The sequence below is a fragment of the Desmodus rotundus genome, chromosome 13, assembly GCF_022682495.2.
Source record: "Desmodus rotundus isolate HL8 chromosome 13, HLdesRot8A.1, whole genome shotgun sequence".
NCBI classification, from domain to species: Eukaryota; Metazoa; Chordata; class Mammalia; order Chiroptera; family Phyllostomidae; genus Desmodus; species Desmodus rotundus.
The window spans coordinates 41,836,387-41,853,697 of NC_071399.1; the positions used below are offsets into that span (position 1 = coordinate 41,836,387).

At 36.5% G+C, this 17,311-nt stretch overlaps 1 protein-coding gene and 1 pseudogene across 2 annotated transcripts in view; one reads left to right on the forward strand and one right to left on the reverse strand.

Moving 5' to 3' along the window:
* UBAC2 (UBA domain containing 2) overlaps positions 1–17,311 on the reverse strand; it is a 232,260-nt gene that overhangs the window by 79,011 nt on the left and 135,938 nt on the right. For both annotated transcript variants that reach the window (XM_024578931.4, XM_045186728.3), the window contains exon 6: positions 14,352–14,399. In XM_024578931.4, coding sequence (XP_024434699.1) covers positions 14,352–14,399 — 48 coding nt within the window. The remainder of the gene's footprint in view (positions 1–14,351; positions 14,400–17,311) is intronic.
* Positions 10,438–13,585, forward strand: LOC112321500 (WW domain-binding protein 11 pseudogene; annotated as a pseudogene).

Genomic DNA, 17,311 nt, shown 5'->3' on the forward strand with positions numbered 1-17,311 from the left:
ATGAAATGATTCCTATAATGGCAGACAGAATTATGACTTCAGCATTTATTGAAAGAGTCTTGCTTCTCTTTTTCTTTGTCAAGTTCAAAAATGACTCAGATGAACTCCCTATAGCTCTGTTATCTCTTTTAATATCATTTTGAAGTATCCAATTAAAATACTGGATATCCTTCTGATTCTTGGGAAGCTGAGTTGAATAGGGAGAGAGTTAATTAGACTGATTGCAGACTATTTGTTTCTAAAAAACTGTCTTAGAAAGCTGCTCTAAGCTTTCCTTTTTGGAAAAATTCAGCAGGAGACTTAGGTTCACTGCCTAAACCAGAAAACTGCAAATAACAGTGGCTTAAATACAACAGAAGTTTATTTCTCCCTCATGTTAAAAGAGCTCCAACCATCTTAACTACATTCCAAGCAGTAGGGAGAAGAAAATAAGGAAGGACCTAAGTCCCACGAATGTGTAAGTTTACAGCTTACTGGCCAAGATGCCAGTATTTAGTGCGATGGCTACAACTAGACTCAAAGAAAACTGGGAAATAAGATGAAGGATCTGTTCCTAAGAAAGAACACACTGGGAGATAACTAGAGTCTCTAGCACACAGAAAAGCCTTAATCAGTGCCTAAATGTAAATACTTTTAAATATACCTTTTAATAAGGAGACCATCCCCCCCTTAAAATTATATCCACTTTCATAAGCTGATTCAGTAAACTAAGCCTTAAGGGGCAAACAGGCTTATGTTGAAACTTGTTTCTTATATTAGACTAAAAGTAAGAATAACAGACTAAAAAGAAAAATAATAATAAAAATAATAAAGTTAGCCTAAAAATAATGAATGTGAAGATCTAAAACAACTTATGCATTTATAGATACAGATTCAGTGGTGAAAAACTCAGTGCTTTCTAAGACAAAGAACAAGACAAGGAAAGAGTAAACATAAACAATTTCCTGATGACATGATCATGTATGTAGAAAACCCTAAGGAATTCATAGAAAAGCTACATGAAATAATAAAATTCAGCAAATTGCAGGATATAATAGTAATATACAGAAATCAACTGCATTTCTATATGTTAGCAACAATTAGAACAAAAATTATAAAAACCACTCCACTTAAAATAGCATCAACGGACCCCACAAACACTTTGGAACACATTTAATGAAAGATTGAAAAAGGGAATTAAGCTCTATCTCTTAAATTTAAAATAATTTGTGGGCATATTTAAAAATCATCACAGTGGTAATCCTTCCCAACTGATCTATAATTTCAATGCAATGGCAAGCAAAATCTTTCTTTTTTAATCCTCACTTAAGGATATATTCATTGATTTTTTAAGAAAAGACAGGAAGGGAGGGAAGGAGGATCGGAAAAGGAGGGAGAGAGGGGGAGGGGAGAGGAAGAGGTGGGGAAAGAGAGAGAGAGAGAGAGAGAGAGAGAGCGTGCATGGATATAAGAGAAACACTGATGGGCTGCCTCCCATATGCACACTGACCAGGCATCAAACCTGCCACCTTTCAGTGTACAGGACGATGCTCCAACCACTGAGTCACACCAGACAAGGTAGCAAGCACAATCTTAACTGTTTTTTTTTTCCCTTTCTTGAAGAAATTACAAGCTGATTAAAAATGCATATGAAAAGTCAATGTTCCAGTTTTGAAAAAGAGGGATACCTGGTTTCAAGACTTACCATAAAGCAAAAGTACTCAAGACAGTATGATATTGGTATAAGGACAGACATAATATAAATCACTGGATAGAAAAGAAAGTTAAGAAATAGATCCACAGTGGTCAACTGATCACTGGATCAACTGAAGTGGTCACAGTGGCACCTTCAACAAAGGTGCCAAGGTAATACAAAGGAGAAAAGGGTCTTTTCAACAAATGGCGATAAAACAATTGGCTATCAGTATGGAAAAAAATAAATCTCAACCCTTACCTCAAAAGAAGTACACTCAAATTGAATCTTAGATCAAAGTGTAATAGCAAAAACTATTAAATTCTAGAAGAAAATATAAGATAAAATCTCTGTGACATTGGATTTGTAAAGATTTCTTAAATTATCAAGATATGAAAAACTCAATTTTAAAAATTGTACCTGAATTAATGAAAATCAAAAACTTTGCTCACTGAAAGACACAATGAAGGAAACAAACAGGCAAGCTGCATGCTGGGATAAAATTTTTTTTACAGAATATATCCAACAAAGGGCTTATCTCCAGAATATAAAGAGTTCTTTTAACTCAATTAGAAGACAAATGAAACTCAATGAACAAGTGGACAGAAGATTTGAACAGGCATCTCACAAAAGGAAATATACAAATGGTCTGTAGGCACATGAAAACACACTCAGTATCACTAGTCACTAGAGAAATGCAAATTAAAACCACAAGGTACCATTACACGCCAACTAAAGTTAAAACAACTGACAGCGCCAAGTGTTGGCAAGGACGCAGAGCAACTGGAACTCTCATGCACTGACGGTGGAAATGAAAAATGGTACAACTACTTTGTAAAATAATGTGGTAGTACCTTATAATGCCAAACACATATTTAACATGACGTGTATGAATTCTGCTCCTAGGAATTGACCCAAGAGAAGTTAAAGTGCATGTCCACACAAACATTTGTGCATAGATGTCACAGCAGATTTACGCATAATAATTCAAACCTGGAAGTAACCCAAATGTTCATTAACTGGTGAATGGATAAACAAATTGTGGTAAAACCATATTATAGATTAATACTTATAATAGCAAGGAATGAAGTATTATTAAAATGTAGATTGATCTCAAAAACATAATGCTAAGTGAAAGAAGTAAAACACAAAAGACATCATACTATATGATTCCAATTATATGAAATTCTAGAAAACGCAAAATTATAATGACAGGGAGATCGGGGTTACATAAAAATAGTTGGGTGAGAGGACAGAGAGCAAAAGGAATGAAAAATATGTTCGGGGTGAGCGGTCAGTTTTCTATCTTGATTGTGGTAGTAGTTATACAACTGTATATAGCAAAATTCATCAAACTGTACACTTAAAATTAGTGAATCTTATTGTATGTAAATAATACTTTCATAAACAGAAAAAATAATTTTTTCATAACAAGTAAATGTGAAGATCTAGAAAGATCTGGACCATTCCAGATACATAAATCTTTAAAATTTTATAAAAGAGATAAGATTTTAGTAGGCTACAAACAATCTTTAGCAACAAAAAACTTCTGATAGCTTGAAGACATTCCCAGCCAACATAAAGTAACATGAAAAGACTTAAAAATTAAAAATAAAATTTGAGAGAGAGAGAGAGAGAAACAATGATTTGTTGTTCCACTTAGTTATGCATTCATTGGTTGATTCTTGTATGTGCCTTGACCAGAGATCGAATGTGCAACCTTAGCACATAGGGATTACATGCTAGCCACTTAGCTACACAGCCAGGGCTATGAGAAGACTTTTTGATAAGCTGTGCTGTTGTTTATAAATAATGAATATATTTAAAATAAACATGCATTGATTTCACCACAGTCCTTTCTTAGAAGTTATTATCAAGATAGAAGAGAAATATCAATACAATCAGCCCCAAAGAGGAAAAAAACATTGGACACTTTCACTTTTAAAATATCAGTTTAAAGAGATAATCAAAGTTGTTTCAGGACTTTCCATCTCGTGACAGGAAAAGAATGTGAAGACCCTGTGGGAAAATGCTCTGTGCTGCAGTTGATATGATAATCTACCAGTAATCATCTAAAACTAAAAAGTATGGCTGTTTTCTTGACAACCTCTTCCTTATCTCCATTTCTCTTTCCTATGACTAGCAGTACTATTGAACAAGATAAATATATTTTAAATTATCCTTTAAACTTTCTCAAAGCCATTCTGTACTTTATTTTCTTATACAGGACAATGCCAGAAACACAGATAACACATGTATTGAGGGTGAAGTTTGAGCTGCATCTTTAACCCATCAGATGGAGGACCAGTTAAATATCTTGATGATCTTAGAAGAGAAAGTATAGCTATGGGTTGGATTTTGCATATCAGGAAGAAAGTACAGGCTTCCAATGGGACAAAGTTTTCTTGGATACTGACTGGTTGGCCCACAAAATTCATAGTGAAAGCCACAGAAAGTTGTTGTTCGTATGTGTCTTTTCAGCACCTCTGCATGCTTTCAAAACTTCTTCATATACAGGATCTCCCTCCAGAATTGTGTCTCCATTGATGGCAACCAGGCCTCATGTTACTGGTATAGTCAAGGGAAGATCTAAAAATAGCTTTGTACATAAGTGTCTTGTGGTTGAAAAAGACGTGGATGAGAGCATTGAAAAGTGCAGTGCACCTCTCTGACCATGATGAGAACACCTGGCCTTTGGTCCCACCTCTATCACCAATCAGTTGTAGAACCTGAACGTCAGTGTCCTCATCTTTTTTTTTTTTTTTTTAAATATATGTAGATATTTTAGCCTCACCTGAGGACGTGCTTATTGCTTTTAGAGGGAGGGGAAGGGAGAGCGTGAGGAGAGAAACACTGATGTGAGAGATTGATTGTTTGTCTCTTGCATGTGCTCTGGGGACCAAACCGACAACCCAGGCATGCCTCCTGACCGGGAATCGAACCCATGACCCTTCAGATTCACAGGATGAAATCCAACCAGTTGAGCCACACTAGCCAGGGCCTCAGCCTCCACCTTTAAAATGGGAAGTCTACATTCTCCAGCACTGTAGAGATTGTGTGAAGAACCTAGTAAGGCACTACACATTGAAAGCATCCTGACAATCACAAAGTATCACAGTGTTTTATAGCACAAAAATTATTTTGATGGCACTAAATTTTGAAACTCAACAATTATTTATAGAATGTAGGTAAAATGCCAGACATTGTGCCAGGCAGTAGGGATTATAAAGAATAATGTATAATTCCATATAATTTAATGTATAAACTGGAAGATAGGACTGACTCAGAAAAAACTTCAGTTAGGACTTAAATGAATATGATTTTTCTAGGAAAAGAAGGGATCTAATAGTGAAAAAAGGAATATAGTTGAAAGAAACTGTTTGTGGTTATGCAAAGCTGCCTCATAAGAGCATAAACACTAAAGCTAGAATCTGCATTTGCATCCTGTCTCATCTACTTTTAATATTATATTCTTGGCAAATTACTTAGGTTCTCTGTGCTCCAGTTCCTTCATCTAGAAAGTGGGGATAACAGTCCTTACATCATCAGGCTTTTATGAGGACTAATTAAGATAATATTTGTAAAGTGTTTAGAAAATAGCTGTATTAGCCTCCTTTCTCCAGGTTATACTGTTTGTTATATTGCTAACACATTATCCCAAATTTCAGTAGCTTATAACAAAGATTTATTTCTTGTTTATCTTACATGTTGACCACAGCCCTGTTCTATGTGCCCTCTTCACTCTGGGATCTGGGCTTCTATCTGGCACAGGCTTTTTTCATGGCAAAAGTTAAAGAACAATGGTGGAACCAAGCAATTGCTCTTAAAACTTCTGCTTGTAAAGCATTCATTTCCATTCATATTTTAGTGGCTAATTAAAGTCATAAAGTCTGTTGTTAATGGGCATGTAAATATAAGACCTGTAGGGAGGGGCCCAGTAGAGAGGGCCATCAAATATTTTGAACAAACAAAAATATCTGAACAAATAATATAATCTACCACAAGATTCTGGAATGTAGTTAAGTGCCATGTGTTTGTTAAAGAAAGTGATTGCACAATGGCACAGAATCCTGATATAGGATGAGATGTTCAGGAACAGTAGAAGGTTCAGTGTCACTAAATTATATGGTACGTAGGGGTGAGAGAAGTACATGAGGAGGCCAAATTTTGAAGAACTTTGAAAGGAGACTAGGTTTTTGCCTATAGATAAAAGATAAGTTGCAGTAATAAAAGTGTTTATAACTCTATTTTATAAGGCACTTTTGTGTCAGTTTTTTATTTGTTTGTTTCTAAAAGACAGGAAGGGAGAGAGAGAGAGAGAGAAACATTGACTGGGGGAATTGAACATGCAACCCAGGTGTGCCCTGAATGGGATTAGAATCTGCTACATTTTGGTGTACAGGATGATGCTCCAACCACTGAGCCACCTGGCCAGAGCTTCTGAGCCAGTTATAGCAAGACAGTGGCATAACTTCATTTATTCTTCCTTTAACATTTAAAAACTAAAGTCTAGCCCTGGCCAGTGTGGCTCAGTTGGTTGGAGTATTGTACCATAACCAAAAAATCCTGGGTTTAATTCCTGGTCAGGGTACATACCTAAGTTGTGGGTTCCATCCCCAGTCAGGGCACAAAAGATCCCTGGTCTAGGCACATACAAGAGGCATCGATCAATGTTTTTCTTTTACATTGATGTTTCTCTCCCTTTCTCTCTCCCTTCCTCTCTCTCTCTTAAAAAGCAATGAAAAAATGTCCTCTGATGAGGATAAAATTAACTAGTCAATCAATTAAAGTCCACTAGTCACTCCCTTCCTGTGTAATCCCTAATATGACATTCCATGTCAGCCCTGGACTGAGTTGCAATAAGCTCAACAAGGCAGAGGACAGAAAGTTTCTCTTGGTAGGTCCAGGCTACCTGAGGTCAGAATAGGGGAAAAAGGCATAGAAAAGAAGGGAAGGAAAAGGGGTACAGACAGAAGGTATAAATAAATCAATATGAGGGAGGGGGTACAATAGAGTGATAAGCACTCGATTCAGTGTTGGCATTATAAATACTATTTTAATTATAAGAAGGTGAAAGCAATCTCTAAATATGAATGTCTTCTAATGTTGTCTTGAACTTTATACTTGGTCCTTCACAAGCCCTATCAACCTCACAACTCTAAAAAGCGAGTTTACTTCCTTCTGCAGCTTCTGTCCACATTTTTAATGAGTGCTAGAAAATAATCTCAGTGCCTAAAATTCAACTGAAAATCTTGGGCATCAGATGCATTATGTGAACTGCTATACTGTGTCCTTCTCTGGTCAGTCTGGAGAAGAAATTGAAGGGAAGAAAGAATAAGTAATAGAGGAAAAGAACATGAAGAGAAGAGAAAGACATGAAAAGCAGGGGAAGGCACAGAGGGCCTAATATCCCATTCTCATGCACTCAGGACCAGGTCAGAGCTCCAAAAGTTACTCCAAAGTAGTTTAGGTTTCCACAGTAGCTTATGCTAGTCTATAAACTTTTCCCTTAATGTTGTACCATAACTTGTAAAGCCAATTAACACAAGGTTCTGTTTGATGCTTTTTCTTTAACAGATATCACATGACAATGTTTTAATTTTTGTCTCTAAAACTATTGTGGAGGGAGGAGAGGCATATCACAGGCGACAAACGAGTCATCCTGACTGCTTCAAGATTGTTCTTTTTTCCCTTCCCCTTTTCTATGACTTACAAACCCTAGTAAGACTTCTATAATCTTGCAACATCATGAAGTTTTTTCTTTGTAAAGCTTTAAAGATCCCCACTGCCTACCAAAACAAACAAACAAACCCCCCAAAACCAAACTCAGACCACATTCAAAGGCCTAAATAATATGATGTTTCTAATATTATTTGGTAAGACAGATTTTTTTTCCACAATAAGGTTGCTGATCACAAGAAAATAAGTCTGAAATACTGTTTAAAACAGGTAGCAAACACAGGAAATGGGCAGAATGTAAAGGGATATGTTGAAGGGAAGGAGCCTGGAGTCTGAGAAATAAAGGATTGTCTGTTAATTTGCTCCCAAATAGCGTGAAAGAGGACCAAATGATGAGAAATATGCGAACTGTAAAAACAGAAAAACTGGCAAAAGCAGGGTCTGTTTTAATCATGCTCAGGCTTCAGCTTTTGAGAATTAGGGTACATCCCAGTGGTAATGACTCACTACTATGATTCATAAAACGGTAGAAAATGAAGAAGTGCAGAGATATGCATGTCCCAGAGTCTCACTGTAGAACCACAAAAAGAACTTACATAAAGTTCAATAAGTAAGAAATATTTTCTGAAAGGCAAAAAAAGTACTAATGTTTAACAAGATTAGTGACATTGAAATACATAAAGAGTACCTCAATTTTTTAAGTTCTCTCACCAAAGACATTAAGAGGAACAGTTAAACATGACGGAAGTAGATGTATACACTAACACTTTTTAACTTGTTGGTTAAACTGAAATATTTCACTTGGCTATTATAGCCAAACTTTCCAATGACAATTTTGTAACCTTTCGTGAAAACAGTAGTTTTTATTTTTATTTTATTATTTTATTTTTGATTTTTAGAGAGAGAGAGAGAGGAAAGGAGACACAGAGAGAAAGAGAAACATCGATTTGTTGTTCCACTTATTTACATGCTCATTGGTTGAGTCTTGTATGTGCCTGGACCAGGAACCGAACCCTCAACCTTGATATATGGAGATGATGCTCTAACCAAATAAGCTACCCACAGGCAGGGCAAAACAGTAGTATTTTAAATACTACATGTAGGTTTTAAAAACCAGAGTTTCCAAGGGAAGAATGCAACATAAAAACATGTTATCAGTCATATATGTGAATAATCTCAAAGTAATCTTTAAGCAAAAACGAAAAGAAAGGTTACTGCTGGAATCTCTGATGGATCACAAAACAGAATTGAAAAGTGACAGCTGTTCTAGGCAAACTAACTTACTATTGCTCTTATTAGTAAGCCAAACACTATTTTCCTCCTCAACCCAGAAAAAACAATTTAGTCCTCATTCCTTTCTATGATACCACTGAAGACAGAGTGTGGGATCCAACATAATAAAATACTTTACTGATGTGATTTATCGACCTCTTCCTCTTTTCATCAGTGGGATATTTTAAAGTTATATATACAGAAACATTTATAATCATGCAAGAATGAGTGACACAAGGAGAGAGAAAAACTAGTCTAACCCAAATAATCCACCAATAACTAAATCAAATAAGCTAAATTCAAAGTTGGCAGCTTTCCAGAAAACATGAGTAAAGTTTTTGGTTTCTATGACAACTGATAACTTATGACTTAAGTTTTACACAAATGACCCCCCCTTTTTTAATGAAAAGCTCTTTCTCTTAAAAAAATACATAATGCCAGATTGAAATAAAATTACTTTCTTAACATATAGTGTAAGTTAGGAGAACTATTGGTTTTAACATTAAAAAGTGAAATTTCATCAAGATGTTTTCTAACATTCCTCTAAAATGCACTGAATACCATCTGTGCATTTCTTTTTGGTAGTAAGAATTTTATTTTCTTTTTAGCATTTAGCATAAAAACCAAAAAAAAGGGAAGTCATTTGATATATGTGAGGGGAGAAGAAGTCACATTGAGCAAGAGACATCTGGGACAAGCTGTGGCTTTTTGAATCTCAGACTTTAACCCTATAATCAGTAGTATATAGACCAAATATTCACAGTTAATTTTAATATCCTCTTTTATAATTATTCTTCTTTAAATTATAGCATATTATATTAAATATTGCATTATAAAAATGTGGTTTTCTAGAAAAAATCAAAAATAAAATATTAAGTTCCAAACAAGCACTGGTATTTATGGTATATCATGAAGGAAAACTAGGTATGATTTTCACTGATATAAACCATCTTAAGTAAACATAGTATCATCTAATTATGGTGGAACAATAACAAAAAAGGCTGATATGAAGATTTATCACTGGTTAAATTAATTGTTGTAAAAAGTGAAAATTCAATGGGCTCAGAAGTGTTTACTAATAGTGGAATTATTTAAATGTTAAATTTATGTGGGAATTAGATTTCAAATACTGTATAATTCTATTTACTCTTTTTTAAAAAAAAGGTTTATTTATTCTTAGAGAGATGGGAAGGGAAGAAACATCAATGTGTGGTTGCCCTGCACGTACCCGCTACCTGGGACCTGGCCTGCAACCCAGCAACCCTTTGGTTCGAAGGCCTGTGCTCAATCTATTGAGCCACACCAGCCAGGGCTCTATTTATTCTTTTGAAACAAGAGAATTTCATGTTAAAAATTTGTTAAACTTCTGATTCTTTAAAAAAAAAATTAAAACAAACCCCTTACTACCTGTTAAGCATGTGTACTGAAAAAGACTGTGACCACAACATGCATATTTTAGATTTGAAAAAGATTACAAAGAGATGAAAAATGCAACTGCCAATTCTAGAGTACTGAATGTCACCAAATGATACTATCTGAGGTAATCGCAAGCTCTTAAATCAAAACCAGGAGTCTGAGAGCAGAATAAAGGAAGAAAATGAGATGTCCTAAAAATAATGACTCACATATAATGAGTTATTAATAAGAAAAAAATCAATCAATAGTAAATTAATGCAATGAAATAGCTTACTATAAGGTACTTGGCAAATTCTTGAATGTTTTAGGAAAATACCCAAAAAAGGACTTGAGACCATCACTAAGAAAAAAAAAATGGATCATTAACGAAAAATTCTCAAGCCGCTGTAAGGATGAAAGCAATGAATTATCTATTTTTCGCAGGCTGGTTAAGTAGCTGTCAATTAAGCTGGAAGTTTAGAGATCTTGGCTCCCAGAAGCAAAGGAAGTGAGGTAGGGATGGTGGAGGGGCGTGAGGTTTCAAGAGGGCAGTTGCTGGATAGCTGACCGGGAGCAGAGGTGAAGGCCTCTGCAAAGTGAGAGAGGCAGAGAATTGTCCCCTCTTGACTTCTCACAGTCCCAGAGTCCAGTGGAAGTGTTTGGACATTCTTATGTTGATACTGTTGGTTTTTTTTTTTTAACCAACAAGTGAACCATACAGATTGTCAACATGGGATGAAGATGTACAACATCCACCACTAGTGGAAACCCGATGAACCCCACCAACCAGGCTCAAAAATAAGCCCAGAAGAGAGAATTTAAAAAAAAGAACATAAAACAGGTCATGATGGTACGAGCTGCAGTTCTGAAGATCCCAAACAGATTATCTGGGACATGGAAAAACTGGATGAGATGGAGTTTAACCCACTGCAACAGCCACAGTTGAATGAGAAGGTGCTGAAAAGACAAATGTAAAAAGCTGTGTGAAACCTTTGAACGTGTTCTATGACTCTATGAAAAAGAGAATCCAGATATTTACAAAGAACTGAGAAAGCTAGAAGTAGCAAGTGAATAGAAGAGGGCTCAACTTAGCCAGTATTTTGATACTGTCAAGAATGCTCAGCATGTGGAAGTGGATAGTACTCTGTTGCCAGATATGCCACATGCTCCCCACAACATCTTGATCCAGGACATTCCAATTCCTTCTTGGATGAGGTGTTTCACGGTTGCCCCCTGGCAGAAAACCTCCAGGTCTGCTCCACGTCTGCCCCCAGTCCACCTTCTCCTCAAGTCTTGCAAATGTATGGCCATAAAGGGGGTTTTGTCTTAGATCTGCCCTCTCGTGTGCAAGATGAAAACAAGCTATACAGTCCTGAACTGGCTCAATGGGGTCATGATAATGATGTTTCCAGCACCAGTGAAGATGATGGCTATCTGAGGACATGGATCAAGATAAGCATGATGACAGTATTGATGATAGCGACACTGACAGATCAGATGGAGAAAGTAAAGGGGATGAATCTGTGCACCATGATGATACTGAAAGAAACCGCAATGAAGAAAAAAATCCAGGTCTGAGAGTACAATTTGCAGATATGCCTGGGAAATCAAAGAAGAAAAAGAACAGTAAGGAGCTGACTCCTCTTCAAGCCATGATGCTTTGAATGGCAGGTCAGTAAATCCCTGAGGAGGGCGTGGAAGTAGAGGAATTTTCAGAGGATGACGACAAAGGTGATTCTGATGATTCTGAAGCAGAAAAGCAATCACAAAAACAGCGTAAAGACGAATAAATCTCTTTCTGATGGCACATCTGCTTCTTCACAGCAACAAGCTCCCCCACCATCTGTTTCTCCTTCTCAGATACAAACACTTCCCATGCCAGGACCGCCTCCTCTTGGGCCACCTCCTGCTCCACCTTTATAGCCACCTGGGCCACCTCCAGGAGCTCCTCTGTTCCTGAGACCACCTGGAATGCCAGGACTCTTAGGGCTTTCACCCCAACTTTTACCTCCAGGATCCCCACCAGGCCGACCCCCTGGCCCTCCCCCAGGTCCACCTCCAGGTTTGCCACCTGGCCCTCCTACTCGGGGACCCCCACCAAGGTTACCTCCCCCTGCACCTCCAGGTATCCCTCCACCTCATCCTGCCATGACGTGTCCACCTTTGACGCCTCCACTCAGACCTGCCCAATCTAAACCCAGGAGTTTTAGGTGCTCCACCCAACTTGATTCAGTGACCCAAGGCAGATGATATGAGTGCAGCCACCACTGAGAAGAATGCCACAGCAACCATCAGTGCCAAGCCACCAATCACTAATCCCAAGGCAGAGATTGCTTGATTTGTGCCCACCACAGTGAGGGTCCAGGAGAATAAAAGAGCTACTGCTGCTCCCCAAAGAACGTCAGAGGATGATTCTGCTGTGCCTCTTGCCAGAGCAGACTCCAAATCTGGTCCATCTGTTCCCATCTTGGTACAAACTAAGGATGATGTGTATGAAGACTTTATGAAGGAGATGGAAGGGGTCCTGTGACAACTTTGATGCCTGAACACGTTTCTGTTCACATCATTGCTTCATGCACAAAGAAGCTGTTAGGAAACTTAGGCAAAAGAACTACTTTCACTGTCAGGGTATTTTCTAATTTCAGCTGAAGGAATATCTTAAAGTTTAGCCTTGTTCGGAATTTGCTGCATATAAGAGAGAGTATTTTACTCAGAACTGGTTGGTTACTGAAGCAGTTCTGCTGACATCCATTCCCTTTCATGCCACCATTTTCACCCTGTTTCTTCTCTCCAATTCTTTGGAAACTTGTGATCAGGGGAATATTCGTTACTTATTTGTTCTGGTTCTCTTGTGTGCTGTGGGCAATGTAGTAGATATTTTGGGGTAGGGAGAACAGTTTATTTTACCCCATCTTGCCTTCTGTTTATTTTAATATTTTCTTGTAAATATTTTGTAATATTGTAGTAAAATGGATCACAATGTAATTTCCTAATAGAAAGCAAGATGTGTGGGAAGAAAATGTACAATTCTTTGATTAAAATTATTTCTCACTAACCTAAACTTTGAGTGTTTCATGAAATAAATAAACAAATGTTCTACTGCAAGAAAAAACTAAGTTGGTAGGTCATGTGGGGATGACATTAGACTAGAGAGTGCCTGGCAGTTGTGTTCCATAGACTCAGTCTGACCCCAGGCTGTCTCTAAGTCACCACAAGTCTTGAGAATACCAGGTGGCTCAGATGGTTTAAAGACCTCACAGTAGAGTTTAGCATCATAGCCCTGAAGTAAATCAGGTATCTGGGTATCTGAGAAAGTACTTAGGGAGGGGGAAACCAAGTGACTTCAGTCCCCAGAATTTTGGCTGGAAGCTATGGGGAATGAAAAATTAAGTTGTATATGAAAAAAACACAAAAGAAATAATAGAGCATAAAGGAAGGAGAAAAGTGAGCAGGCTTAAAGTAATGACACAGTAGCTCAAAATACCATTTACTAGGAAACAAGTTACAGTGATAGCTTACTTAAAATTAAACTGTCTACAGTAGAATGCATAGTTATTTCCAAAGGTCTCTTTGATGTTTACATATTACTATAAATCCATTCTATAATTTTCTTAGTCTTTTCCAAGAAAGAAATTAAAACTACATTCCATATATATTAGTTATAAACTTATGTTTACATAAATTTGAGAGTTCAAATTTAAGTAATGGATGAAAAATAAAGTTCAATTTCATGTTCTAGATGTCTTTTGAAATACCTCATAGGCAGAGTTTAAGACAAATACTTATTAAAATTTAAAAAATGATATGGAACAGCATGGGGATGGGTGAGATAACGACATTCTAGTACAAAGGATGGGTACACCATCCAAATCCTCAGCTCATTCACATCTCCCTCCTCTGGCCACACACCCTGATGAGTCTTTTGTCAGTTCCAATCCACCTGACTTTCCACTTGGCCTTATTTTTTCCCCTTGCATGACAATGTCTCTTTACAAAACAAGCAGAATATCTCTCATTATTGTTAGTAAACCCAACTTCTTCATTTTCTTTTTCTGTCATTTTTTCCCTATTATGAGTTAAACTACTAATGCAACTTAAAAATAATACTGACAAGAAACTCAGCTAAAAATTTCCTTAAAAACTAAGACAAATGGGTCTCTCAATTTTTCATGTAACTAGCCCTTTTTTATCATTAAGGAATTAGCATTGAGACAGGACCTAACATGGTTTTAAAAAATTTGGAGACAACTAAATATGACCCATAATCTAAATATGACATTTTTCCTAAAGTTTCTTTAGAAAAGAAACAGGGAGAAGAAGGAATCACACTTACAAGTCCACTTATGGCTACAATCCAGATGTAGGAACCAGAGGTGAAAAGCTATAAAAGAAAAGAAAGGCAACTAAAAATGAAAATCAACTGCCAGTCACAGCTTACTAATTTTTATATAACTATAATCATAAACATTTATGGTAAAGATTACTTATATATCATAATACAAACCAACAGAAATTAATAAATATCAATTCTGTTATTTAAAAGACAATAATATATTAATTTTACTTTTTTTAAACCAACAGTTCCACCTTTCATAGCCTAAAATGGATTGGTTGAACCTGGCCCACTACTGTGCAAAGAAAAATAAGTAAAATTCACATATACTTTTATTTACAAATGTACATTAAACAAAGTAAAATACCACATATAAAGCAATTATTAGTATTAACAACATGAAAAATATGTAGTCACCATCCAAAGCTTGTTGTTAGGTAATAACACGTAATATTAGTTTACATAATTCTCTCATTTTAATTCTTCATCACTGCTACTCTAAATTTAGATGGGAAGACCTCTGCAAGCATATAGGTACATGTTCAATGCCACTCTGTTTAACTGCTGATATTCTCATTCCAGTTCCTCTATGGAAAAGTAAACTAAGTAATGATATCAAAGTTAAATGGCAAAAGTAATTAGAATTAAGTCTTATGAAATCTCTCCATTTGCTTTCCAAATCATTTACATCCAAGTGTTGTACTCAAGGGTTTTTAAAAAGTCGAAGACATCTATCTCAAAGTATTCCTGCACGGAAGTAAAGATTTGTAGCCTACTGTTTGTTCGCATTTAGATCTTCAGATCAGGAATTTAAGTAGTTCTGTTCATACAGAAAGAAGCAAGATACCCAGGCTCATTGCTGACATTGTGCTAGATAAAAATGTCCAAGTTCTATACATTTATCAAGGATACATAGAAAAAATATATACATAGAAAGAAGACAGATACAAAGGTAAGAGATGACAAAGCACAGGTAAAAGGTGGCTGACCAGCTTTGCTCTAGTGCTAGCTTAAGTAAAAATGAATGTTTGTTGCAACTTTAAATTTAATCCCTTGATCTAAAATTCAATTCTTTAATCTAGTATGCATGGATCCCTCTTCAGTGTAAATGACTGACAACAACAAGGATGAGAATTACCTTATTTAAAAGAAAATATTTCCTGTAGTTTTCTTCTAAAAATATAAAGAACAATAAAATAGCTAACACTTTCATAGCATTTATTATGTGCCAAGCTGTGATCTTAATGCTTTTCATGTATTAAACTTACTGGATCTTCCTTGTCACCCAATGTGGTAAGTTCTATTATTACCTCTATTTTCCCCATGAGAAAATGGGGGTGTTAAGTAATTTACTCAAAGTCAAAGAGCTGGTGGGTAGTGGAGCTGTGAGTGTATACCCAAGTGATCTGGCTCCACAGCCTTGTGTCACGACTGCTCCATGCAACTATGTCTCATACACAAGAAAGATAAGCAAATCAATTTTATCAGTAAAAAATTATTTCCTTTGAACTCCTAAGCCCCTCATCTTACTGCATGTTTGGTTGCAATTGTGTCTGCTTATGTTTTGACAGTGTGTATGTTTTTTCTCACTGTTGGGCTCCTTGACAACAGGTATCACAACTCCATTTTATCCTCCACAGTCCCTAGCATATGGCATTTCATGACTGGCTCTCAAGCATTTTTGTTCTTCTGATAATGATTAAAGTCATTCATTTATTTATTTATCAAACGTATGTGGCTTCAAGAAGCTGCCGTGTAGAAGACAGTAAGGAACAGAAACATGTGCAAAAATTTAAAGGGGAGGGAGGAGGAAAAGGAGGGAGAGAGAGGAAACAAAACTTTGAGAATAAGGGGTTGATACTCATTTCAAGAGAGGAAGGGTTGGGAGTTAATACTGGATAGGCAAGAAGAACCCTGGATACCATTCATGCTAAGGACTTTAGAGTTTATCAAAGAGCCAATTAAGGCATCTCCACCTGTACTTTCTGATACCAACCTCTACCTCACCAAAAAACAAAACAAAAAAACAACATTCACAATCTCAGAACACTATGGTGATAGCTATAGAGACATAAATTATTAATTAATAATAAGAGCCAATGGACTTAGTTTTTATTATCTGTCCAGATTGCCCTAAACACTCAATACTATTATCTCTAATGTTTCAAATGACCTGGGGAGATGAGGGCACACAAAAGGTAAAAAATTATCAGAACAAGTAATTAAACCAAGTCCACTTGGTTCCAAAGACTTTACACAGTGCTCCACTGAATTCCCAGTTGATAATTAATAAAACAATGTTTTTCACTCTCACAGATGGTCTATAATATTAGAGTTGGATGAAACTATAGAGTCAACATGAGCCTCAGAAGACTTCTATAACTTGACCCAAGTCACAAGCTAGTGAGTGCCACGTTAAAACTAGAACTTGGGTTCTCACCCAGGTTCCCACCCAGGTTCCCACCCAGGTCTCTTCTACCACTGCTTTCTGTCTTCTTTTGTGACATCTTAAAAAAGAAAAAAAACATATCATAGCAAATCCTAGTAGTAAGAGTAATCTGTAGAAATGGGCCATTCGGTTATATGAATATTAGGAAGGCTAGGGAGACTGTAATGCTATGTAGGTTGAGAGATGAAGAATAAACATAGTTCATGAGAAATGGTTGTAAAAGTAAAAAAAAAAAAAAATCCACCCCAGATGAGCCATTGATAACACATGAAAGCAGACTAGAGAAGTTAGAGGAAATGCTAAAGGTTAAAAGGGGAGGGAGGAAGGCATTTTACAGAGACACTAGTATCCGGTTTGATAAGTGTGGGATAAGGAATGTTATGAGCATTAGCAGTGGATCAAAAGGCCAAGCTACACATGGTACCACAAAAAATAGCAGAATAAAAGTTTTACATCAAAAGTTGTGAGAGTAAAAGACAAGTGACAAGTATTATAGATAAAGAAACTAAAA